The 25,325-nt window shown below is 51.1% G+C and overlaps 1 protein-coding gene across 4 annotated transcripts in view; it reads left to right on the forward strand.

The window, feature by feature from the left end:
* HMCN2 (hemicentin 2) overlaps nt 1-22,677 on the forward strand; it is a 160,810-nt gene extending 138,133 nt beyond the window's left edge. For 3 of the 4 annotated variants that reach the window (XM_049896977.1, XM_049896978.1, XM_049896980.1), the window contains 16 exons: nt 535-669; nt 1,681-1,871; nt 4,160-4,241; nt 6,947-7,216; nt 11,101-11,250; nt 12,835-12,972; nt 13,069-13,190; nt 13,639-13,876; nt 15,155-15,217; nt 15,341-15,463; nt 16,216-16,350; nt 17,505-17,633; nt 18,155-18,475; nt 19,397-19,516; nt 20,586-20,712; nt 21,790-22,677. In XM_049896977.1, the coding sequence (XP_049752934.1) occupies nt 535-669; nt 1,681-1,871; nt 4,160-4,241; nt 6,947-7,216; nt 11,101-11,250; nt 12,835-12,972; nt 13,069-13,190; nt 13,639-13,876; nt 15,155-15,217; nt 15,341-15,463; nt 16,216-16,350; nt 17,505-17,633; nt 18,155-18,475; nt 19,397-19,516; nt 20,586-20,712; nt 21,790-22,135 (2,690 nt within the window). In that variant the 3' untranslated portion in view covers nt 22,136-22,677. The remainder of the gene's footprint in view (nt 1-534; nt 670-1,680; nt 1,872-4,159; nt 4,242-6,946; nt 7,217-11,100; nt 11,251-12,834; nt 12,973-13,068; nt 13,191-13,638; nt 13,877-15,154; nt 15,218-15,340; nt 15,464-16,215; nt 16,351-17,504; nt 17,634-18,154; nt 18,476-19,396; nt 19,517-20,585; nt 20,713-21,789) is intronic. The other variant, XM_049896979.1, reaches the window with a different exon arrangement.
* The last annotated feature ends 2,648 nt before the right edge of the window (nt 22,678-25,325 follow it).

The raw sequence follows: 25,325 nt of genomic DNA on the forward strand, positions 1-25,325 counted from the left end.
GGTTCATCCTACGTGCTTAATAAGCATCTGCCGAACTGATGAATCACAAAGGCAAAACGACCCTTCCCTACATTAGAATATGACATCAGGAGCTCAGCCCCTCCGCAAATGCCCCATCAGTGATGGCATTTGTCCCTACTGCTCTTGTAAAAGTAACGTCTAATCCATGACAAAAACTGTTTTAAAGTGCATTAATAGATTCCATCTGCACACAAACCACTGTGATGTTTAGTATATGCCATATGTTAATAGGTCCCCTGAAGACCTGCCCTTGACCCCTCATCAAAGTCGCTGTGTGTACCTGAAAATGAGAAAAGACGGTCCATTTGTCACATCCTCAAATATGGCCTGTGCCTCCCACGAACGTGTCTGACTTGGTTAGGCTTCCACCTGGGGAGAAGGGACATTTGTTTTCTACACCTTTATTAAGCATCTGCTGGGTCCCCGGGCCTGAGTTAAGTATTCAGGGCAGGAGGTCCCTGTCACCCTGGGCTCAGAGTCCCCCTGGGGTGTCTGTCTTTTTCTCCACCACAGAGGGGGTGTCAGAACAGGATGGGGGCAGCACGCTGCAGCGGGTGTCAGTCACCAGAGAGGACAGAGGGATCTACGTCTGCTGGGCGGAGAACAGGGTGGGTCGTGTGCAGGCGGTCAGCTTTGTCCACGTGAAAGGTAGGGCGCGCCTGAGTGGCCTTTCTCTCTTGGTCCTCTTCAGAACCAACCCAAATAACTGTCTTTTTAATGTACTGGCCCCCTGACCTGTTAATGAATATTTCTTCACCCTGGCACATTAGAGCCCCCTAGGGAACTTCATAGAGTACTGAGGCCCAGGTTCCACCCTAGACTAAATCGGAATCTCTGGGTTGGGGCCCAGGCACCAGTATTTTTAATGCTCCCCAGAAGACTCTAGGTACAGGTAGAATTGGGCATTTGACAAATTGGCCCCTAGCACTCACCCCAGCTGGGCAGTGTCAGTGTGGGGGGAAGGCATGGAGGCCAGGGTACCCTTGCAGAAAAAAATGCCTGCAGGTTGTCCTTGATGGCCCTGCTCTTCCAGGAACAACACTGTAACCCTCAATGACAGTACAACTTAGTTTGCTCAGCTTCAGAATGGGTGGGGAGGAATGGGGCTTGATGGAGGGGAGTGAACAGCCCAGGACACCAGGACACAGCTGTGGCTTTTGGTAGATTCAACCTCAGGAAACCAGAAAGGATGGAAACTGCAAAGGGCACCCAACAATGTTTGAAATTCACATGAAATGAGGATCAAAGAAATCTGTTGCTGTGTACAACAGAGGTGTCTTAATGATCATATGGTTCTTGTTTTCCAAAGTACTTAGCAAGGGGCTGTGCAGATGGGGTAATCCTTCTATGACAGCGAGTATCTGATACACAGAACAGTGTGTTCCTGCCTGTGCCTGTCTAAGGCATCACTAATCTATCATAGCACTATTCCCACTCAGCCTCAAAATCCTTCTCAGCACAGTGCTCCTGGCAGCCCCTACCAGTCTTTCTGATTTGACCCATGACATGGAAGTTGTTTGCCTTCCTTCATTCATTGACTCTAAACAGCCATGCTAGGCTACTAGGAGACTCTGAAGGCCCCTGAGGGCAGAGGTTGGGCAGAACTGAGCCTGAAGGGAACCGCCTTCTTGACTACTCGTCTGATGTCACTCTGTGCAGAAGGTCCCGTCCTTCAAGGGAAGGCCTTCTCCTACCTGGTGGAACCTGTGGGGAGCAGCGTCCAGCTGGACTGTGTGGTCCATGGAGATCCGGTGCCCAGCATCCGCTGGATCAAGGATGGCCTTCCACTGCGGGGCAGCCGTCTCCGGCACCAGCTACAGAATGGCTCACTGATCATCCGCAGGACTGAGGTAAGGAGGGGCTTGACGCTTGGAGGTGGGGCCACCAGGGACAACCCTAGGCTCTTTCTGATTGCTTAGGAGGGTTCTTCAGGCTGGCACTGCACTCCACAGTTTACAAAGCATTTTCCTACCTGCTATCCAGAGATCCTCCCGGTGACTTAATTTTTCTGTGCCTCAGTTACCCCACCCATTCACCAAACAAAATCCCACTGCCATCAAGTTGATTCCGACTCATGGTGACCCTATAGGACAGAGTAGAACTGCCCCATAGGGTTTCCAAGGCTGTAATCTTAAAGAGGTACGCTGCCATATCGTTCTCTCGCAAAGTGGCTGGCGGGTTCGAACTGCTGACTTTTCAGTTAGCAGCCGAGCTAACCACTGCATCATTCAGTGGGGCCTATATTGTTTCTACCTCGTAGAAATCAGTGAGATGAAGCATCCCAAGTATTTAAGCATGTCAGGTCCATGGGTTGTGGCCAATACATGTTACTATTTTTAATAACCTCATGGAGCAGGGTAGGCAGGTGATAGTGCCCCAGTTCTACAAATGAAGACACTGAAGTGCAGACAGACAAAGTGACTTGCTCAGGGCCCCACAACCAGCAAGTCACAGAGGCAGGACATATCACTATGTATTTTATTCTTTTTAATGCTATTGTGAATGGAATTGTTTTCTTAGTTTATTATTATTATTATTCATTGCTAATATCTAGAAATACAATCAGGTCTCCTGATTCCTACCCCATGCTGTTTCCAAAGCCTTGGGCGCTGGGGCTGTCCCTTCCCCTCCTCCTTTTCCATGTTCCAAGTCCAGTGATCATACAGAAACCTACAATTCAGTCCTGACTCAAGCTCCTCTTAGGGGTCCTCGATCTCACTAGCCTGGAAGCCTGTCTCTGGATAGTAGTAATAATAGGGTTGGTAATAATAGCAACACTAGTAGTAAAAGCAGCAATAATATCTACCATTACCTGAGTACTTACCATGGGCCAGGCACTGTGCCTCACACTTTGCAAACATCATTTTATTTAATGCTCACAACAATCCTAGCAATTATTATACCCATTTTAAAGATGGGAAAACTGAGGCTCCAGAAACATGGTAATGTCCTAGTAATGGGGTTAGTATGGTAAACAGTGGAGCTAGGATTTGGTCCCATATTGGTCTGACTCCCAAATCTACACTCTTCCCTGTGCGTTGTTGCTCCTTGATGGTCCCCTGGATGCAGCCTCCAGGATGTCATCATACAGGTGTGGACAGCAGTCCCAGGCTACACCCTAGCTCCATTGCATGGCAATGCTGCTACCCAGAAGTGAATCTGAACCAGTGTTTTTCCTGAGTTCCATAACATCCATGTCCATGGATATTCTGTGAACAAAATGTCCCACGATGTAAACTTTCCTCTCTGAGCCTCAATGTCATCACCTATAAAATGGGGAGACTATGGAGCCCTGGTGGCACAGTGGTTAAGAGCTTGGCTGCTAACCAAAAGGTCAGAAGTTCAAATCTACCAGCTGCTCCTTGGAAACCCTATGGGGTAGTTCTACTCTGTCCTGTAGGGTCACTATGTGTTGGAATTGACTCAACGGCAGTGGGTTCTTTAAGGAGCCCTGGTGGTACAGTGGTTAACGCACGTGACTGCTAACCAAAAGGTTGGCACTTCGAACTCACCAGCCACTCTGTGGGAGAAAGATGCAGCAGTCTGCTTCTGTGAAGACTGCAGCCTTGGAAACCCTGTGGGGCAGTTCTACTCTGTCCTGCAGGGTCGCTATGAGTCGGAATGGGCTCCTCTGCAACAGGTTTATCACCTGAGTTAGCAAAATGCCGCAAACTGACTCCCATCCTGCAAGACTCACAATGCCTACTGGTGCAGTCAAAGCCCCGAAAAATCCCCCAGTTCAGAAACACTTTGTTATCTAACACAATTTCTCCCAAACTTATTTAACCACGGAAACTGTTTTCCAAGGAGGCCCCAACAACGTGCCATGGAACAACAATATTTCAGCGTACACAGTTTGGGAGGGATGGATCTAAACTGTGGTATTTCCAGCATGTGGTTCCAGGGTGGGGTCCAGCGCTGCACTCACTTTGAATCTCTATAGACAAGTGACCACAAAGGCCTTTGGTACTTTTGGGGGAATCTGTGGGACCCCGGCTGGTTTATACTCTAAGCTCCTTCCTGATTAGATGGGTCTTGGTCCAGTGCCCCTGTCCATGCCCAGCAGCCCTGAGCTGCTCCTCTCTTCCTTGTCCCCCTCTCCTGACACCTCGCTCTCCCCTTCCACGCCCACCTGCAGATGGATGATGCAGGACGGTACCAATGCCTGGCGGAGAATGAGATGGGCTCAGTGGAGAAAGTGGTGCTCCTCGTACTTCAGAGTAAGTCTCAGCCTCCCCTTTTCCTGGCCTCAGTCTCTTCTCAGAAAGGCAGAGACGGGGACAGTATGAAGTGGGCACTCAGGGGGGAGTTATGCTGAAGCCGTGACTTGTGGCCATGGCTGTCTGATAAGAACAGAGGAGAGAGAGGCAGGACAAGGCAATTAGAAATCTGCTGCAAATATACACTTGTTTGCCAACCACTCCCTCCCCTCAAGAGGTATTTTTGTAAACATGTCATGCTATTTTTTTTTACAAAATGTTAAAAAAAAAAAAATTGGCATAGTGGTGCTTACGAAAATATCTCCGGGGGGGGGTGGGGCAGGAAGCAGTTGGCAAACAAACAAGGAAGTACGTGTTATTTGCGTGAAAATATGGTATTTATTCAGAACACACAATTCAAGTCTTACGAAATGCTGTTCCAAGTGGAGCAGTTACTCAGGGTCAGGGCTGATGAATACCCAGACCTGGAGGGAACCGGGCATGCAAAACTCAAAACCGGCCCGATCACAGCAACAGCCCTTGCCTTTGCTAAGCAGCTTCTAGTTTACAAAGCACTATTTGTGCCTCAAAATAACCCTGTGAAACAGTCTAGATAGGGATTTTTAAATAAAATTAAAAAAAACTTTTTTATTGAAGATTAAAACACATATAGAGAAGTACACATTAAGTATCCTTAAGTGTACAGCTCAGTGAATTTTCATAAAGTGAACCCACCCATTTAACCCGCATCCAGATCAGAAAGTAGATTAGTATTCCCTCCCAGAATACTCACCTACGAGTCTTTGTGTGGATGTACGTTTTCACTTCACTTGGGTAGATACCTAGGAGTACAATTGCTGGATTGTATGGCAAGTGTATGTTTAACTTCTTAGGAAACTGCCAAATTATTTTTTGCAAAGTGGCTGAATTGTTTGTTTTTCCCATCAGCAGTACAGGAGAGTTTCTGTTTCTCCACATCCTCACCAACCCTTGGTAATGTCAGTCTTTTATTTGAACCATCTTAGTGGGTATGAAAGGAGCCTTGGTGGCACAACGGTTAAGTAATCAGCTGCTAACTGAAAGGTTGGCGGTTTGAACCTACCCAGCAGCTCCTCGGGAGAAAGACCTGGCAATCTGCTCCTGTAAAGATCACAGCCTAAAAAACCCTATGGAGCAGTTCTACTCTGTCACATGGGGTTGCTCTGAGTTGAAATCAACCTTATGACATCTAACAAGAGTAGGTGTTAAGTGGTTTTAGTCTCCATTTCTGTAATTAATGATATTGGGCATCTTTTCAAGTCTTATTAGCCATTCATATATCTTTCTTGGTCAAGTGTCTATTGAAACCTTTTGCCTATTTTTTAATTGGGTTGCTTATGCTTTTAATGAATTGTGAGAGTTCTCTACATGAAATCAGGATACAAGTCCTTTATCAGATATATGATTTGAAAGTATCTTCAAATATTTCTGTCTTTATATTTTCTGAATGGTGCCTTTGGAGAGCAAAAGTGTTATTATTTGATTAACTCCAAATTTATTAATTTTGTTTTTTATGGATCCTGTATTTGGCATTATATTTTTTAAAAAATCGTTGCCTAACCTAAACTCACGTTTTCTTCTAGAAGTTTTATAGTTTTAGTTCTAACGTTTGGGTTTATGATCTGTTTTTTGAGTTAAGTTTTATGTGAGGTAAGAATCCAAATTCCTTTTTTTGCATATTGAAATCCAGTTTTTCTAGTACAATTTATTTAGGTGTTCTTTAATTTCTTTCAGCAATGTTTTGTAGCTTTCAGTATATAGGTGTTGTACTTTTGTTAAATTTATTACCTAAGTATTTTATCCTTTTTAGTGCTATTGTGAATGGAATTGTTTTCTTGGTTAGATTTTTCTATTGTTCATTGCTAATATATAGAAATGGAATTGATTTTTATATCTTGATCTGTATCCTACAACCTGGATAAATTAGTTTTTTAGTTCTAGGTTTTTTTGTTTTGCTTGCTTTTGTCAGATTCCTTAGAATTTTTTGCATAAAAGGTCATGTTTATGATTAAAGATAATTTTACCTCTTCCTTTCAGTCTGTATACCTTTAATTTCTCTTTATTGCCATATTGCTTTGGCTGGAACCTCCAGTGCGATGCTGAATAAAAGGGGCCAGGGCACATCCTTGCCTTGCTTTCACTTTAGGGGGAAGAACATCCTGTCTTTCACTGTTGCGTATGATGATCTTAGCTTAGTTTTTTTTCTAGATGTCTTTCATAAGGTTGTAGAAATTCCATTTTACTGTTAATTTGTTGAGAGTTTTTGTCGTGGATAGGGGTAGGTTTCTGGTTCCAGACAAGTCTGTCAATTCTGCTTTTTGATCGGAGTATTTAGCCCATACATACTAATGTAGTTATTCATATGGTTAGATTTATGTCTGCCATTTTGCTATTTGTTTTCTGTGTGTCTCATATCATTTTTGTTTCTTTCATCTTCCTTTACTATCTTTTTTTCAAATATAAACTACTGTGGAGTGAAATAAAAAGTGGGTATGTGCAATGTGATCATATTTTCATAAGGAAAACAAAAACACATGGAAATACAAAGTCTGGAAGGACATACTCAGTCAGGAATGTTAACGGGGTAACAGGATCTTTCTGCCTCTTCATATTTTCTAATCTAAGTGAATATGTATCTCGTGGACACACAAAAATGTTCCTAAAAAGCTGCCCTGGGCCTCCCACAGGTGCCCCAGTGCTCCAGGTGGAGCCCCAGGACACAACGGTGAGATCTGGGGAGGATGTGGTCCTGCAGTGCCAGGCCACTGGAGAGCCAGCACCCACAGTGGAGTGGCTGAGGGCGGGCCAGCCCTTGCGGGCCAGCCAGCGGCTCCGGACCCTGCTAGATGGGAGCCTGTGGTTGGAGCACGTGGAGGCCAGGGACGCGGGCATGTACGAGTGTGTCGCTCACAACCTCCTGGGGTCTGCCACAGCCCAGGCGTTCTTGGCCGTGAGAGGTATGGGGTGTCCCTACCAAGCACCTTCATGGACAGAGGGAGGATCTTCTGCATGATGGAGATTTGAGTGTTTTTGAGGGAGCTGGCCTACTTACCTACTAGTTCCTCAGTTCTTCTCTTTGTTAAGAGAACTCAAAATGACCCAGTAGGGTCTTAGTGATCATCTTATCTACCCTGCTCACCTGCAGTTGGGGAAACTGAGTCTTAGGGATGCTAAGTGTTTGGTGCTCATCTTGGGCAGTGAATCCTGGCTACTCCAGCTTCCTTGACAAAGACACATGTCCTCTCTTTAGACACTGTACAGCCTAGGAAGTGGGCAGAGTAAAACAAGGGCATCCATGGTGCCTACCTTAGGGGTTGCTGTGAAAGTCTATGAATTAATGCTTGCCCTGAGCTTCACACATTGCCTGACCAGGGTAGGTGGTCAATAAAAAATACTGCCTATGGTGTTACCAACCCCTGCCATCTCAAGACTCCCTGCTACCTTGTGCCAAACCAGACTTTAAAACTGAGAAAAGGACTATCCTGAGAAACCACCATAAAATGACTCAGACCTGCATAAATAAAATGCACAGAATATTATTTCTGAATGGTCTGTGCCTTTCAAGTAAATACTTCATATCTGTTGCTTCACGTCTTTGCCTCTGTCCGTGGCAGACGTCACTAATCTATCTCCACACATGATGTCAGAATCTTTCTCCATAGAACCCTTTCCCAGTTAGTGCCTCTTTACTAATTGGAATTGGAACTGAAAGAGAAGCCCACTTCACACTTTGTCACTTGAAACCCACTTTCAATCAACTCTGGGATCCTTTCTGGCTCCTGGTCTCCTCATCTCTTGCAGCCAACAAATGCAGCTCTGAAAATTCAGTGGTTAGTTCAGTGCAAAATTCAGTGACACCAGCCCCAGATGCCATATCAGACCTGAGAAGACCCTCCCTTTATTTCAGAATTTGGCCCCAATTCTTACCCTTTCCGACTAATAAGAGACCCTATAGGACAGAGTAGAACTGCTCCATAGGGTTTCCAAGGAGTGGCTGGTGGATTTTAACTGGTGACCTTTTGATTAGCAGCCAAGCTCTTAACCACTGTACCACCAGGGCTCCATTCTTTCAGTTAGCCCTCCACAAACCACAGTGTGGTACCATCTTTGTGTGCTGGTCTGAATATTTCTGTAGGATAAATTCCTTTAAGGGGCATTGCTAGATAAAAAATGTTCTAAATTTTAGAAGCCCCTAACTATAAACTGAGGGAGCTTGCTTGGCAGAAGCAATTTGCAATCGGCTGCAAACCTAAAAGTTGGTGGTTCAGGCCTACCCAACGGCTCTTTGGAAAAAAGGCCTAGTGAACTGTTCCTGTAAAGATTACAGCCAAGAAAGCCCTACGGAGCAGTTCTACTCATGGTGTTACCATGAATTGGAATAGACTCGATGGCGACGGGTTTGGGTTTTTGTTTTTTTGGTTGGCTATAAACCTGGGTGGAGCAAACAGCTAACATGCTCGGCTGCTAACCGAAAGATTGGGGGGTTAAGTCTACCCAGAGGCACCTCTGAAGAAAATCCTGGCAATCTACCCCCCAAAAATCAGCCACGGAAAACCCTGTGGAACACAGTTCTACTCGGATACACACGGGGTCACCGTAAGTTGGAGCCGACTTTATGGCAACCGGTTTTTATTTAACTACGAACTTGACTTTCCTTCTCTCCCCGTGGCTGTGTGGGAGACAAGAGGCTGCTGAGTCACCCAGTTCTCTGAGAAACTCGGCAGCAGTTTGCCTTTCCTGGGTTTCAATGTCCTGGGCCCTTGCAGTGTTGCCTGGGCCGTGCTGCTGCCTTTTTACCTGCGGCTCTCCCACTTCCCTCCTCATCCCCTTACTGAGAGCCCAGGGTTAGATTACTGAACATTTTGATCAAAGATTCTATAGAAGAATCCTAATCATAAGGGGGAAAATGCAAAACAGAATTTCAGTTTCTCATGGAATCCAGACTTTTTGGAGCCATTGAGGCTGGATGAATACCTGAAACTATTGCCCTGAGATAATCTTAAAACCTTAAACCAAAAACATTCCCAGAAGTCTTCTTAAAACCAAACAAGATTTTAGCTTAACCTCGAGAGTATGGCCACCGGACACCCTTTTAACTCAGTAATGAAGTCACTCCTGAGGTTCACCCTTCAGCCGAAGATTAGACAAGCTCATAAAGCAAAACGAGACTAAAGGGGCACACCAGCCCAGGGGAAAGGACTAGGAGGCAGGAGAGGACAGGAAAGCTGGTAATAGGGAGCCCAAGGTCAAGAAGGGACAGTGTTGACATGTCATGGGGTTGTTAACCAGTATCATAAAACAATATGTACACTAACTGTTTAATGAGAAGCTAGTTTGTCCTGTAAACCTTCATCTAAAATACAATAAAAAAAAATGTATTTGAAGGCATGGGGGGACAGAGAAGCTACATTAATGGAAATAATACAACCAAAATGGAAATAACGAGAATGCTGACATATTGTAATGAATGTAACCAATGTCACTGAACAACATGTATAGAAATTATTAAATAAGAACCTCATTTCTGGTGTAAACTTTCACCAAAAACACGATAAAAATATTTTTTAAAAAGGAAGAAAAAAATAGTTTAGCTTAACTAGTAAAGAATGTCTGCCCTGAGCATTATGCTCTTTTAAGAACTATCTATAGGGGATCAAAGTGAAAACAGCAACTTGAAAGATTAGATAGGAACTTTAGTGGGCAGCGAGTGTATGTTAATGGGGGAAGAATAACTCAGAAAAGGAGGGTGAGAATGGTTGCACAACTCAAAGAATGCAATCAATGTTGCTGAATTGTACATATAGAAACTGTTGATGTATGTTTTGCTGTGTATATTCGCAACAACAAAAACAAAATAAATAAAGTTTAAAACACACACACACACACACACAAAGTTCAGGGGTAGGTCCACGGCCCTTCTCCTCTTGTCCCTCCCATCAACCCCAGAGCAGTAGACATTGACGAGAGACATCCCAGATGCACATCAAATCTCATCAAACCCCAGCTTTTGGCTGCAGGAAACGTACTGCTTCCTGGAATTCAAAATTAACCAGCCCCTCAATTTACCCATCTGGGATCCTGCCAGTTGAATGTTTTATGTTATTTTTTGGACAGATCCTGGGCAATTTGTTGTTAATTTCCCCCGAGAGCTGATGAGCAGAGAGGCAGGATGACTTCTGTCTCTCTCCCCTGGAATGCCATCTGCCCAAATGAGTCAGCTGGTCCATTAGGCAGAGGAAGCACCCCTGTGTGCCCCACCATCCATCAGATTAGTGTGGAAGGGTGTCTGCTTGCAGACTTCCTGGCGGGTACCACCCAGCCAGGCCGACCGCCAGGCGGCTGGAGCCAGGGCCTCTGATGGAATGGAGAAAGGTCAGGTGGCGGTCCTCAGCCCCCAGCCTAATGCTCTGCCTTTCACCCTTGACTCCCCCAGCGTACCAGCTGCTGCCATCATGGGCTCCCAGCGTTTTAGAACCGAACAGGTCTTTGGCCTGCCTGTGGTCCCACCTTCTCACTTTATAAATAAGTAAACTCAGGTGTGGCTTGGGGGCCTGATGTGCCCAGGTTTCAAGGAAGGTGATGGCACAGCCAGAATTAGAAGCTGGTGCCCCCACCTCCAGCACAGGGTTCCTCCCAAAGGCCTCTCATCTCTCTCAGAGCAGGATCCCCTGGGCTTTGAGTTCATCGCCTGTTAGCCACGTGCTCTTGGGCAAGTTACTTCAACTCACTCAGCCTGGCTCGGTTTCCTCCTTCGTGAAATGGGAATGACAACAGTACCTGCTTATACTGAGGGTCTGAGGTGGATTAGAAGTGTTATTGTTACCGTCTTCCTTCCTTACAGGGGAGCCCTGGGGGAGCCGGGGCAGGATGATTGGGGTGATCAATGGCCAGGAATTTGGCGAGGCCACTCTCAACACCAGTGTGCTACAGGAGGCACGTTCTGGGACCACCACCATCCAGAGCAGCATCAGCCATATCCCTGCAAATGTGGGTAAGTGGAGGCTAGAGAGTCACTTGCATCTGGGCCCTTTGTCCCAGCCCACGGGGACCCTCTGGTACACGCTGGGCCCCGGAGGAGGCAAAGCCTGTGCTCTGAGCTTGCTCAGGGCCTGTTTCCTGGAGGGAGGTCGGCTGCCTGGCATTGCAGCCTCTACTGGAAGCTGAATCCAAGCCGAGGTGGACTTAGGTGCAGGCAGCTTCCTCCCTACCCCACCACCCCCTCAACAGAACAAAAGAACTAGATTTAAAATTAGACCGACAGAGAGTGTAAACTAATCAGGGCTATGTGGATGCATGAGGTCAGATGATGATTTTTGAAGCCACTGATTGCTGTGGGTGTTTTTTCCAACTGTTGAAGTCAAGGGCCAAAAGAAAAGCAAAGAGATTGCCGGCAATGATTAAGGGATTGTGAGCTGGAGGGCCCAGAAAAGGGTTGGGGTGTAGAGAATAAAATTAGCTAGAAGACCCAGAGAACCAAGAAACATCCACTTTAAAACAAATTCATAAAATAGTGTGTCCTAAGCAAATGGAAGGTGCTGGAGAGATGTTCACCATCTCAGCATCTTCCTGGGGCATTACTGCAAACCCTGACTTAATGGACCTTGAAGTCTCAGCCTTCCCAGGGGATCCTGTGTCTACTCGTGGGGGTTCAGAGCAGGGGAGAGGGCAGCACTGACATGGTGTTTTCTAGAAGTAGCCCCTCTGAAACTGCCTTTGACCACAGACCTTTGTGAATGGTGTTGGGTCAGGGGCTTTGGCTGAGGAGTCACTCAGAGGTGGCTGTCAGTAGAGAGTGAATAAAGCAAGATGCTGGTTAGTCCAACAGGAGCTGTGGAGGAATGTCTGGCCCCAAGCCAGGTGGGCCAGGCTCTGTTTAGTGGAAACAGAGGCACAGACAGGTCGAGAACGTTATGCTCCATAAACATCAGTCTCCTGGCACTTCTCTTTTCTTCTGAGTTGACAATTGCAGCAAAGCTGAGAAGCTTGATTGACCCTAAGCCTGAGCCTGAGCAAGCAGGACCTTTCCCCTTCCCCAATCCATGGCCCAGCCCAGCCTCGACAGCAGGACCAGGCATCGTGTGAATGAATGTCTGAGAACCCATGTCCAGGGCAATTTTTCAGCTCTTTTTCAAAGTCAGTGGTTGGGAACCATTCTTCCTCTCCTGGGCTTTTGGAAGGTGTCTACAACTTATGAAACTTTGTTGGATTTCACTTCAGTTAAGCAAATATATATTGAGGGTCTATGGAGGCCCAGGCTGTATGGTGACCCCATAGGTCCCCAATCAATCTTTGTTGGATTGAGTTGAATATCAACAATTTATGTACATTTCTTCGTATAAATGTATCTTATTAATCTTCACACCAATGCCGTGAAGTACATAGATATTTGCCTTTGCCATTTTTCAGATTCCAGTTTAAAAAACTGGCCCAGGTAGTCATGGGGCTGAGTGTGGGCAGGGAGGGAAGGGTTGATGCTTTCCTGAGGACAGTAGGGAGTCACAGAGAGTCCTTGAGCAAGAGAGCGGCTGCCCTCTGGACCCAGCCCTAACCTGGCCTCCCTGCCCTGCCTGCTCAGGGCCGCTGATGCGCATACTCATCGTGGCCATCAACCCCATCTACTGGGCCCTGGCTGGAGAGAATGGGGAGGCCCTGAACGGCCATTCCCTGACAGGTGGCAGCTTCCAGGAGGAGTCACACGTGGAGTTTGCTACAGGTAAGCAGGGTCTCCCCCAGGGTGGGCTGGGTGGGGCTGAGGCCGGAGCCCTGGGCTTCTCCCCAGTGGTGACTCTGGGGTGGGTGGGGATTGCAGGTGAGCTGCTCACAATGACCCAGGTGGCTCGGGGCCTGGATCCCGATGGCCTCCTTCTTCTCGACGTGATGGTCAATGGCATCATCCCCGAGAGCCTGGCTGATGCAGACCTTCAAGTGCAGGTGGGGGTTGAGACTGTTTTGTACCCCTCAGAGTACCAGCCCCAGGGGCTGCGCAGATGGGGTGAGTGAGAGAGAATTGGGTGCCCTGCCACAACCAGCCCCCTAGCAGCTGGGCCCACTTTCCTTCCTGACACCTTCACAAGGTCTGGTCATGGCTTGGCATTGGACTTGGGGAAGGACTAATAGCTTGGACTTGGAGCCCAGGGGGAGGATGCTCTGAGCCCAGACACTTGGGGCTGGAGCATTCTCCCCATTCCATAAACAAGAACACTGAAGGGAAGTGGCTTGCCTAAGGTTACCCAGCTGGGTGGAGGAAAAGCTGAGAGGCCCATGCAAGTCACCTCATCTAGCATCCCCCCTGGCCCGGCCCCTTAAGTGGAGGCCAAGGGTCCCAGGCCTCTTGGGAGCTGGCACCCCAGGCATTCTCCCTTTCTTCTTCCACAATTAGGACTTCCAGGAACGCTATGTGCAGATGGGGCCCGGCCAGCTGTTCGTAGACTCCACGCAGCCCTTCCTGCAGGGCGGCCTCCCAACATTCCTGCATTGCAACCGCAGCATCCAGTACGATGCAGCCCGGGGCCTCCAGCCTCAGCTGGTGCAGCACCTGCAGGCCTCAGCTGTGAGCACAGCCTTTGACCCCGAGGCTGAGGCCCTGCACTTCCAGCTGACCACAGCCTTGCAAGCTGGTGAGGCCCCACCCTTTGCTTCACCCCCCTTCTCCCAGTTAAAACCCTGCCTAGGGCCAGTGCACCTGGCCGATAGCCAAGGTGACACCAAACACACACACGCACCTTGCATCTGCTGACCAGAGACCACACATGCTCAGGGACTGAGACAGCTCACTGCCTGGTCTGCCCACCTCTAACCTGTCCCTGTCCCTGTCCATCTAGCTCTACCCCCAATAGGGATAGCTCTTCATTCAGGCCACTCCTGTTCAAAATTCTCCGGGGACTCTTCCCGGGGCCCCAGGATGTAGGTCCAACCACCCACCCCACTCCACAACCCTCACACCTGTACCCCCACTGATGTCCAAGACTCAAGCCACCCTCCACCCTCTTTTACCAGGGGCCCCACCCAAGGGGCCAGGAACCACTGTTTAAACCCCTGGAGACTCATATGAACACGCCCTATTTTCTCAACCAATGGATGCTAAAGATACAAATGTTATCATATTCGAGGTCCCAAAACCTTTTTAACCTTGAATAAGAGACAGTGGTAAGAACATAAGCTTTGAGACCAGACAGTCCTTGGTTCAAATTCCTGCTGCACCACTGCCTGGCTGTGTGATCTTGGGGGCACCCTGGCCCTCTCTGAGCCAGTGTTCTCAACTGCACAATGGATATGACATCACCTGCCTTGCAGGGTATAAGGAGTACAGGTTCTATCTCTACAGACCTAGTCTGACACCACTGGGTGCTTTAGAAATGGTGGCTGTCATTGCAGTTATTTAAGTAGTCTGGTCTCCTTCCTGACTCCAGAATACATTTTTCCCTATCCCCTGCCTTGTTTTTGCTATCCTCAGCAGCTGTTACCGTTCACCCATTCTTCGAGCCCTCCCGGCCTAGCCAGCAGATTCAGGTCCTCTGAATTCTCACAAGCACAGTTTTGCACGTGAGGACCTCCCGCTCTGTTCTTTTCTTTAATGATTTCTCCTGTGTCTGCCTGACTCATTGCCTCAGCCCTACCATGAGCTTCTCAAGGGCACCTTGACATGACGCAGCATATCCCCCAGCCAACCCCTCCAACAGGCCTGGGCCAGGAATGGGTTCTCTGCCTCGCTGGGCACCCAGCCTGGCTCAGGATGGCCCACACTCTTTGTACCTGGCTCAGGGGCACTGACCTGACCAAGCAGGCAGGAGAGAGCCATGAGCTTGGGCTATGTCCAGGGCCACTCTCTGTCCATGGGTGGCCTTGGGCAAGGGTGCCCTCCATGGTCTTTAGGGCCTCCCCCGTTTGCCTTGCAGAGGAGAATGAAGTTGGCTGCCCAGAGGGCTTTGAGCTTGACCCCCAGGGAGCATTTTGTATAGGTGAGCGTCCTTACTCCCACCTTGGCAGGGAAGAGTGAGGCCTGTCACCCCTAGCTGAGCACTCTGCCCAGCTGGCTGCAGGGGCCGCTGTGAGCACAGACCACCAGACCTTTCCCCACCCAGACAGAGACGAGTGCTCAGATGGCCCCAGCCCCTGCTCCCACTTCTGCCACAATGCACCTGGTCGCTTCTCCTGCTCTTGCCCAGCCGGCTTCACCCTAGCCTGGAACAGCAGGGACTGCAAAGGTGAGTGGACCCTCATGTGCAGAGGATCTTCTCGACCCGGCCCAGCAAGGAGGAGTGTGCAGGGGGTCCCTGGAGCCAGGGCCTTGGCTTGGGGCACATACCTCAGGGGATGGCCTGTTGCAGAGGGCACTGGATACCAGCCTGCAATTTCCAATACCCTGACCCCACTGGGACTCCCTCCCTGCTGTGAGGCTGCTGATGAGAGAGGTGCAGACATTGGGTGGGGGGCGGAGGTTTCCTTGAGCACATACACGAGTTTACCATGTGCTCTTGGTGTTTATTCTCACTAAGTGTGGACATGGCCTTAGAGGCTTTCTCAACACCCAGCGGTCATTTCCAATTGATGGGTGTTGGCAAGTGTGCTGACGTCCATTTGCCAGCTTGCTCTACTTGACCCCCTCAGCAAAGTTGCCAGATGGCAAATCTGATCATGAGAGAGCTGTCCTGATGGCTGAACCCCAATCTGCGTCTCACCACTCATATCCGGAGGGCCTAGCACTGCACTCCAGAGCCAGGTCTCTGTGGGCTTCAAGCTGGGCATCTATAGAGGAGATTGTCTGCAACCTCATCTCGGAAGCTGCAGGCCAAGGCCCTTGGATCCCCTGGGCTGGGTCCTGTGTTTCAGAGAGGAGAGAGGGATGATGGAAAGAACTAGCAAGAGGGGTGTGTATAAGCTGAGCCAAAGTGGTGGTGGCAAGGAGGGCCTGGGGGATACACGTTGATGGAGCCATCGGCCCCTCTCTCACCCTCAGATGTGGACGAATGTGCATGGGATGCCCACCTCTGTCAGGACGGGCAGCGCTGCGTGAACCTACTCGGGTCCTACCACTGCCTTCCTTACTGTGGGCCTGGCTTCCGGGTGGCTGCTGATGGGGCTGGCTGTGAAGGTGACGGGGACAGCTTAGGGCCCATCCATTCTCCTGGGAACCCAGCAGTTGTCAAGAGTTTAGCTGGAGGAGGACTGTGTGTCACTGGGGGGCTGGACTTGTGGGGAGATCTGAACCTCTCTGGGCAGAAGGAGCCCACTGAGGCCAGATAGAAAGAGCTTTAGCTGGGGCTCAGGAGGTCTGGGTTGGTTCTAGCCCACCTTGACTACTGGCAACTTGAGGATCCTTTCACAAGTGTCTTTTACTTTCTGAGGCCAGGTTTCTCATCTGTTCAGTGACAGGGAAACTGGGTCAAGGATGGCAAACATACAATATATCTGCTGCCACATCCCCTGTTTCCCCTCATAGGTCATGGCCCTTTTTTCTGGCTGGGCCTAGACACCAGCTTTGAATCCTTCTCAACACAGCTTCACCAGCAGCCATTACTAATCAAATGCAATTGGCATTAGAGATGAAACCTAGCTGCCACCCCTGGGTGGACAACCTCTAGGGTCTTTTCCACTCTAGCATTCTTCAGTTTCATGATTCTGTGTCCCTCTGGCTCCTCTGAGAGAGAAGCCATCCAACGGAAAGCATGATGGGTAAACTTGAACTCTGAAGATGCACTCATTCAACTTCAGTGGGCCTCAGGGTCCTTGGATTGCTTTGACTCTTTATAGGGCTCTTCTGCCTGCTGCCTGCTTGTCTTCCACCCTCTTTCCTTCCCTTCCTTCTTTTTCACCATTGTTCGAGCTCTTCCCACTTACCAGGATCCTAAGCCCTTTACTTGCGTGATCCAATTCTGTTCTCACCAGAGCCCCATGAAGTGGCCCCGTCCTTACGCTCTACAGATGAGGAAACCGAGGCTTAGAGAAAAGAATTCACACTTTCCCAAGGACTAGAAATGGCAGAGCTCAGTTCAGCTTGCACCTGGGACTTTCCACCTCCAAAGGCCACCTCTTAAGCCCCTTCCTTGCTTGTGGACCCAGAGCCCTCTTAACATCCAAACCTGGTGTAATTGGGAGGGTAGTTGCAAGTGTTGGCTTTCAACCTTGTGTCACTGAAGCTGGAGAAAGGGACGGGGATGAGGCCCAGACGGGGCGTGGGTAGTCCATCCCTTGGAGGAGGGCCTCTGAGCTCAGATCCCACGCCTGACCCCACCCCTGCCTCCCCAGATGTGAATGAGTGTCTGGAGCAGTTGGACGAGTGTCACTACAACCAGATCTGTGAGAACACCCCAGGCGGGCACCGCTGCAGCTGCCCCAGGGGGTACCGGAGCCAGGGCCCACGCCTGCCCTGCCTAGGTATGGGGACACCCAGCCCCTCACCGGGCCCTGGTCAGCACTGCTGGCTCACATGCAGTCGGTGTTTATGACAACGTTGGTGTTGAGTCCTGCAAATGACCGAAACTGTGGCCTGGAACCAAGATTTACCTACATTATCGCACCCTCACCCCAGCCCTGTGAGGCCACCGTCCCTGGGCGCCCAGGAGGAGGGAGAGGGTAGAGAGAAGTGGGTGGACCACAGAGAGGGTTAGAAGGTAGAATTGACCTCACTAGGACACCAAAGGAATGCGGGGTTGGAGGGAGTTGGAGGCAGGATAATGCTCAGAGCTGGGGAAGATTGGGACCTCTGAGCTGTAGAGGTAGAGCTGGAGAAGAGACTGGTGTGGTCCAGGAGGGGAAGGCTTGGAGGAAGGCCTGGTGCCTCCTGTGAGGCTGGCTGGGTTCTGGGGAGGCAAGAGTAAGAGGGGCAGCTAGAGCAGATCGTGTGACAAATCCTGATCTATCCTCAGCACCCCTGCCTGACCCTGGCCCCTTTCCAGATATCAATGAGTGCCTGCAGCTGCCCAGGGCCTGCGTCTTCCAGTGCCACAACCTACAGGGCAGCTACCGCTGCCTATGCCCGCCAGGCCAGACCCTCCTCCCTGACGGCAAAGCCTGCACTCCAGTGGTACGGAGTGGACAGAATGTGACCACCATCAGCCACAGGGGCCCCTTTGCACCCTGGCTGCAGGCCCGCACCCCCATCCCTGGTGGCTCCTACCATACCTGGGTCTCCTTCCGGCTGGGTCCTGTATCTCTGAGCAGCATGGGCCGGGCCTGGTGCCCCCCTGGCTTCATCAGGCAGAATGGCATCTGCACAGGTAAGGCCGGGCCCAACCATCTTCCCGGGGGCACGCCTGCTATGTTACCTCAGGCTTCTAGGCTGAGTGGGCTCCAGTCACCATGTTCAGAAACCCAGTCCCCAGGCAGTCTGGGTAGGTGGTGAACGCAGACTGGGTTTTGGATGGTGTTTCTCAAGACATACACTTGTTCCAAGGGGTGTCAGTAGATGTCTGGTGAAAAGGGGGGGGTTCCATGGCCAAGGAGTTTGGGAAAGGCAGGACCAGGCAAAGTTGAGGCTGCTTTCTTGCTACAGAGCATCTCAAGCCTTGTCTGTGCTCATGGGCAAGTGGCCTCCGGGCGCCGGGGGTGGGGGGGGGGCGGGGGGGATGGGACACCTTCCAAACTATTTGACTTTGGATGCTTCCCAGAGGGAGGGTCTCCTGGGCAATAGTTCCCAGGAACCCACTTCGAGAAATACTGTTTTTGGTGCTCAGAGGTCAAGCAATGAGAGAGGGAGATTTTCAGGAATGAAGGAGAATACTCCAGGTAGACATGAGAATGTGAACAGGGACTGGTGGGTGCAGGGTGGGGGTGGTCAGGGAAGGGGCCCCTGGGCTGCAGAGAGGGGAGAGGAGGAGGTAGCCTCCTGAGGGCTGACACACTTCAGCATTCCCACCTAAAGAGAGGAGTCTGGAGTGGGAGACAATGGTGCCTTGGTGAGCAGGGGGCGGGGAAGGGCAGGGCTCCTGACTCTTGGCAAGGCCGGGAATCCCCAATCCCTGAAGTCAGAATGGGCATTGGGTGGCATAGGGTGGGGAGAGGGTGTGGGCCGCCCAAGGAGGGGAATTTCCCTGGCCTCCTCCAGAGCCTGGCAGGCAGGCATACATCCACGTGGGCATGTGTGACTCAGTGTCTCTGCCCCTGCTATCCCCCCTCTTCCATGGCCATGCTTGGGCCAGACCTGGATGAGTGCCAGGTGAGGAACCTGTGCCAACATGCCTGCCGGAACACAGAAGGCAGCTACCAGTGCCTTTGCCCCGCCGGCTACCGCCTTCTCCCCAGCGGAAAGAACTGCCAGGGTGAGTATACCCAGGGTGGGGCCATCATCCTAGATGCCGGAGGGGACAGGGCACGCCAACATGAGAAGGGATGTGTTGGGATCTTACCCTCTCTGCTCTTCCAGCCCTTTGTAGTCCTCCAGGCCACTTCACTACCATCCTGTGAGATGGGGCAGGGAGATGAGCTCAGAGGGGTCAAGAGACCACCCCAAGCTCTCACAATCATGTGGGGGTTGGGCTGGGCCCCACCCACATTTGAAATAAGAATCTTAAGAGAATAAGTTTACAGGCTCTGTAACCCTGGGATTACATCCCAGCTCTGCTGTGTATCCTTGGGCAATTCAATCCACCTCTCTGAGCCTCAGCCTCCTGTGTGAAATGGGACTAACACTGCGCCCCATCCCTAACCCCTAAATGGCTGGGATAAGACATGTAGAGCCTGGGCACAGAGCAGCACAGAGCCAATGCTTGCCACAAGGTGGCTGCTGGTGGTGGTTGTAATCGATTTGACTGCGATGGGTTTTTTTTTTTTTGGTTAACTGCCAAGTTGGGCACACTTTCTTTTGAGCCCAGCTCCACCCATAATGTGCTCCAGGGCTGGGGCCAGTCATGCTGCTTCCCCATCTGGAAAATGGGACTCCTGCCTGCCAGGCCTGTCTCCATCCCTCATGTCTGTCCTGGGGGTCAGTGAACATGCTCGGAGAAGGGCAAGGCTCCCACTGGTGTAGATGAGAACTGGAGGCCGCTCTGCCTGTTGGTAGTGGACACTCTGGATAAAAAGGACAAAATTGGTCCCCCCGAGCAGTCCTCCACTCTCCTGGGCTTTCCACTCTAGCACTGGGCTCCAGAAGGACCTCAGGTTTCCCACCATGCCCCTGAGGAGATTTGGAGGTACCAGAGGCCTCTGGGCTGGAATGTCATGGGCCAGGCTAGCCGGGGGCAAGGGGAGTGGGGCCTCCCACCTCTGGGCCTCCGAAGGTATTTTTTCTCCCACTTACCCCACTTCTCTTTCCTGGTCCCTACCTTTGGGCCTTCTCCTTTGGTCCATCTTTCATTTTCCTCTTCCCTGGGCCAACCTCCCCCAACCCAGACATCAATGAGTGCGAGGAAGATGGTGTAGAGTGTGGCCCCAGCCAGATGTGCTTCAACACCCGCGGCAGCTACCAGTGTGTGGACACACCATGTCCCACCACCTACCGGCAGGGCCCCAGCCCAGGGTAAGGGCAGAGTCAGCTGGGAGTGGGGAGGGGACCAGGCCCTTCCACTCTGGCTCCTGTGCAGCCAGACGCCACCTCCAGGAAGGCCATCAGTCACACTTGGTGGTGGTATCTCAGGCCTTGGTGGGGAGGGCAGCCCCATCATGTTCCTCTCTTTGTCAGGACCTCTGTGCCCACAGGGCAAGGCAGTGTGCCTTCCTGCAGCCACCCTGGGTGCCAGCTCCTCTTGACAAGCACCAGGGGCTGGGAGAGGCTGGAACTGGGAGAGAATGGGGCTGATGGAAGAAGAGTACACACAGAGACACACAGGGACATACAGCAATACACAAACACACACAGACTTATAAACATCACCCAGAGACACACACGCAAAATCTCTCAAGACAGACAGACACACAAAACAACCCCCTGAGGATGGGAGGAAGGAGCCGGCCCACCCCCACCACCTAGACCTGGCTACCGGCAGGGCAGAAGGCCCTTGCCCACACCACCCTGCTGTGGCAAGTGGAAATATCATTTTCCACTGCCCCTATCATCAGCAAGACCACGCACCATGGCTACAGATACTCATAAAGACACAAAGAGACTTGGGGGCCTTGGTGGCCAGAGCGACAGTGGTTAGGGAAGGTTCACTGGGACAGGGCTTGTCCTGGGCCTTACAATCAGAACCCCAGCAGGAGCTGGAGTGGCGCCCTTGGCAAGGCAGAGCACCTGTCTTTGGGAACGGCCCTCCTTACTCCCAGTCTGTCTGAAGCTGGTGATTCAGCCCTGCATGCCCCTTCTGGGTGGACCCCAAGAGCTCTGTTTTATCCCTGCCCTATGCCAGCAGGGCTGCCCTGGGGCGTGGGCTGGAAAATCCACTGGGGGAAACTGCTCCAACAGGAAAGGGCACTTCTCTGGCTTTTGGGGGCTTAGTTTTTTGATCCCGAAAATGGTTTAACAGTGGTGCTTGTGAATGCATTTGGGGCGCGAGGGTACCAGCAGAGCGCAGGGAGAGCTGGGGTAGTGGGAACTCGGGTCTGAGGACCAATTTATGCGGCCGGCCTTGTTCCAATGGCCGGTCTCTCCGGGCCGCAGGACCTGCTTCCGGCGCTGCTCGCAGGACTGCAGCGAGGGCGGCCCCTCCACGCTGCAGTACAGACTGCTGCCGCTGCCCCTGGGCGTGCACGCCCACCGCGACGTAGCTCGCCTTGCCGCCTTCTCCGAGGCTGGCGTCCCAGCCAACCGCACTCAACTCAGCGTGCTGGAGCCCGACCCGCGCAGCCCATTCGCTCTGCGTCCCCTGCGCGCTGGCTACAGTGCGGTCTACACCCGCCGCCCGCTCTCCCGCTCCGGCCTCTACCGGCTCACAGTGCGCGCCGCGGCGCCACGCCACCAAAGCGTCTTCGTCCTTCTCATCGCTGTGTCACCTTACCCCTACTGAGGGAGAAGGGGTCATTGGTAGCAGCTCCTGGGCCAGAGACCCCTGGGGATGGGGGGAAAGGAGCCGACCCACCCCCACCGCCTAGACTGGCTCAGGAGGAGCAGGGCGGCCCTTGCCCACACCATCCTGCTGTGGCAAGGGGAAATGTCATCTTCCCCAGTCCCCGTGAGTCAGCAAGAGCTTCAGCAAACATCACCCTGTGCTCAGCCTTGGCTCCCGGACGCAAGGACCTGAGCCCCCCACCCTGTGGCCACTCCCAGTGTCACGCCAGGCAAGTGCCAAAGGCTGCCCTTCTAGTGGCAGGGCCTGGCATCAGGTCTGGGAAATAAAGCCTACAGGTCTGGTCACCCCTCCACGTCTGCCCCAAGCACCAGAGGGAGCTCAGCTGGACGCAGTGCACCTGGGGCAGGGACACGATGTACCAAGGCATCTGAGGGGTGGGGTAGACCCTGTGAGGGGTAGCAGCAACTGTCACCCACCCATGCCTGGCTCTGTTATCCCAAACCTGGTATGTGTGCATAATATAAAAACAATTGTCCTTAACCAACTTAGTTTTTTTGTCCAATTATTTGCTTTGGTAATGGAGGGCTTTGGTGAGGGGGAGACCACCACCCATCTGTTCTGGGCCAAGAGCACTGGACTAGGAATCCAGCAGCCCCAGGCTGCTCATGAGTAGGGCGGCCTTGGGCAAGTCACTCATCCTGTCTGGGTTCTGTTTCCTCATCATAAAATATGACTATGACAAGAGGTCCCCCTCCCCACCACACACACACACTCACATAGGGCTGTGAGAATTAAATAAGCACAGACAGCAATACACAGTAGCAAAAAAAAAAAAAAAAAAAAACCTTAATATTTTTGAATGAATGAGTTAAATTTACTCATTCATTCACTCATTAAAGAGTCATTGAGTCCTACTTAAGTGCCAGGCAGTGAGCATAAAATCATTGTGCTAGGGAGAAAGACAAAGTTGGAAAGGTTGGAGCGTAGGGCAGTAAGAGGATAGTTTTAGATCAACTGATCAGGACAGGCCTCACTGAGGTGACGTTTGAACAGCGACCTGAAGAAGGTGAGGGAGAAAACCATACCAACATCTCAGGGAAGGGTGGTGCAGGTCAGACAAGGGGGCCAGGGCAGCTGGAGCTGAGTGAGGAATGGGAGGGTAAGGAAGTGGGAGATACTCTCAGAAAGGTAAGGTGAAGAGATGGTGGGGAGTCTTCCAGCCACAGTAGAAAATTTGGTTTTGACTGAGCAAGCTGGGGAGATACAAGATTCAAAATGTCCATGTCCAGCGCACTCGGCCTGGGTCTGAGTCCCTGGGCGAGAGCAGATGAGTGGCGCTCAGCAGAAGCCCAGCACTACTTTTCCTCCCATTTGTCCACCCCTGCCCTCCTGGGCTGGCTACAGTCCCCACCTCCAGTGGCCTCCCTGGTGCCAGCTGCCTGCAGACACAGTCTCTGGGAGAAAGAGGCTGTCTCTTTATGCGCTGTGTTTTGGAGAAAAAGGCTCCTTGCTCTCCTTGCTCAGTGTGACAAGGGCACCTCCCCGTTAACATCCAGTTCTCTCATCTGGGCAATGAGGAAAGCAGTCTGAGTGAGCTGTTTCCCTTTAAGGGGTGAATGACAATCAGACTGTCTAAATGCTACCTTCCAGCAATGCTGGGGGTAAACAGGAAAGAAATCGCTCTGTCCATTTTACAGATGCAGAAAGGGAGGCTTAGGGAGGGGGCATGAGTTGACTGACAAGTGCCTGGCTAGTGGCTGGAACAGGGACTCCCATGGCTACTTCTAATTTCGAAACTGGTTGGTTTCCTTTAAGCTATGAGCCTGCAAACTTTTTTTTTTTTTCTAAACAGCCAGATAGTAAATACTTTTGGCTTTGCAGGACATACAGTCTCTGTCACAACTACTCACCTTTGCTATTGCAGTGCAAAAGCAGTCAGTCACAGACAACCTGTAAACAAATAGGAGTAACTGCATTCCAATAAAAATTTATGGATGCTTAAATTTGAATGTCATATAATTCGCACATGTCACGAATTCTTTTAAATTTTTTCCAACCATTTGCAAACATGAAAACCACTCTTAGCTTGCAGCCTTCACAACAGATGCTGAGCCCTGCTTTAAGCCAAAGAAATCACTAAAAGTGGAATTTCCTGCTGGGGGGAGGAGAGATTTGGGGTAGGAGGGCAGAAATGGGGGGTCTCCCAGGCCCTCTCACCACCCCCCCATTCGTCTAGGGCTCCCTGTGAGTGCCTTCCTTGGGCTGAATGCCCCTCTTTGTGCAACCCTGGGGCCCATGGGTCAGAGCTAAAGCCCTACCCTTTGCTGAGCTGTTAATTTTTTATGGAGCCAGGGAGTTTGCAGACCAGGAGGAGAGACAGCTCAGCCCAGGGGCAAGACATTTCAGAGGCTGAGGCCTGCAGAGGGCCGGTGCTGACTCCCCTCTCACCGCTGAGCTTACCTGCTTGCCTCTCCTCAGTCCTGCCCAGGCCCTTCAAATTTGCTGAGCTACCATTTGAGTCCTGTCCAGTGCCTTATGGACCCAGGTTCATTTAATTCTCCCAGGAACTCCAGAGGCAGGAAATAGTATCCCCATTTCACAGATGGGGACTCAGAGATGAGTCACTTGTCTAAGGTCACACAGCTAGATGTGAAGAGAAGGACTTAACCCAGGCCCATCCAACTGCAGAGCCCAGGGCTCTAACCATTAGGTTCCTGTGCCTCCATTCTCTGCCAAGGAGAAGGATGACGGAGGAGAAAAAGGCCCAGGAGGAGGACAAAGTGCCATTTAAGATCTCAGAAGCTGCAAAGGGAGAGTCCGTTCAGTCTGGCCTGCTTCCTCTTCTACCTTCTCCTCCTTTTCCCATTTGAGGTGAGAAAATGGGGCCTGGAGAAGAGTGATTTGCTCAAGGTCTTACAGTAAGCCAGTGGTAGAACCAGGCCTTGAACCTGGGCTCTGACTCCCAGTTCTAGGCTCACCCCCTCCTCCCTGCCCACACCTACAGGGTGGATGGCCACTGAGGAGAGGAGGCATCTCCCCAGGGAGCTGCAGGTGTAACTAGCTCTGAGAGGGCTGTTTTCCTCTTCTGCTTTTATAGCTGCCTGCTATCTTTGGCCAGGGCCCCATCCAGCTTCCCAGCCTCCTCACACTGCCTGACCTCTGAGACTGTTGTGCACCATCCGGGGTG

The sequence above is a fragment of the Elephas maximus genome, chromosome 9, assembly GCF_024166365.1.
Source record: "Elephas maximus indicus isolate mEleMax1 chromosome 9, mEleMax1 primary haplotype, whole genome shotgun sequence".
In the NCBI taxonomy this organism is placed as follows: Eukaryota; Metazoa; Chordata; class Mammalia; order Proboscidea; family Elephantidae; genus Elephas; species Elephas maximus.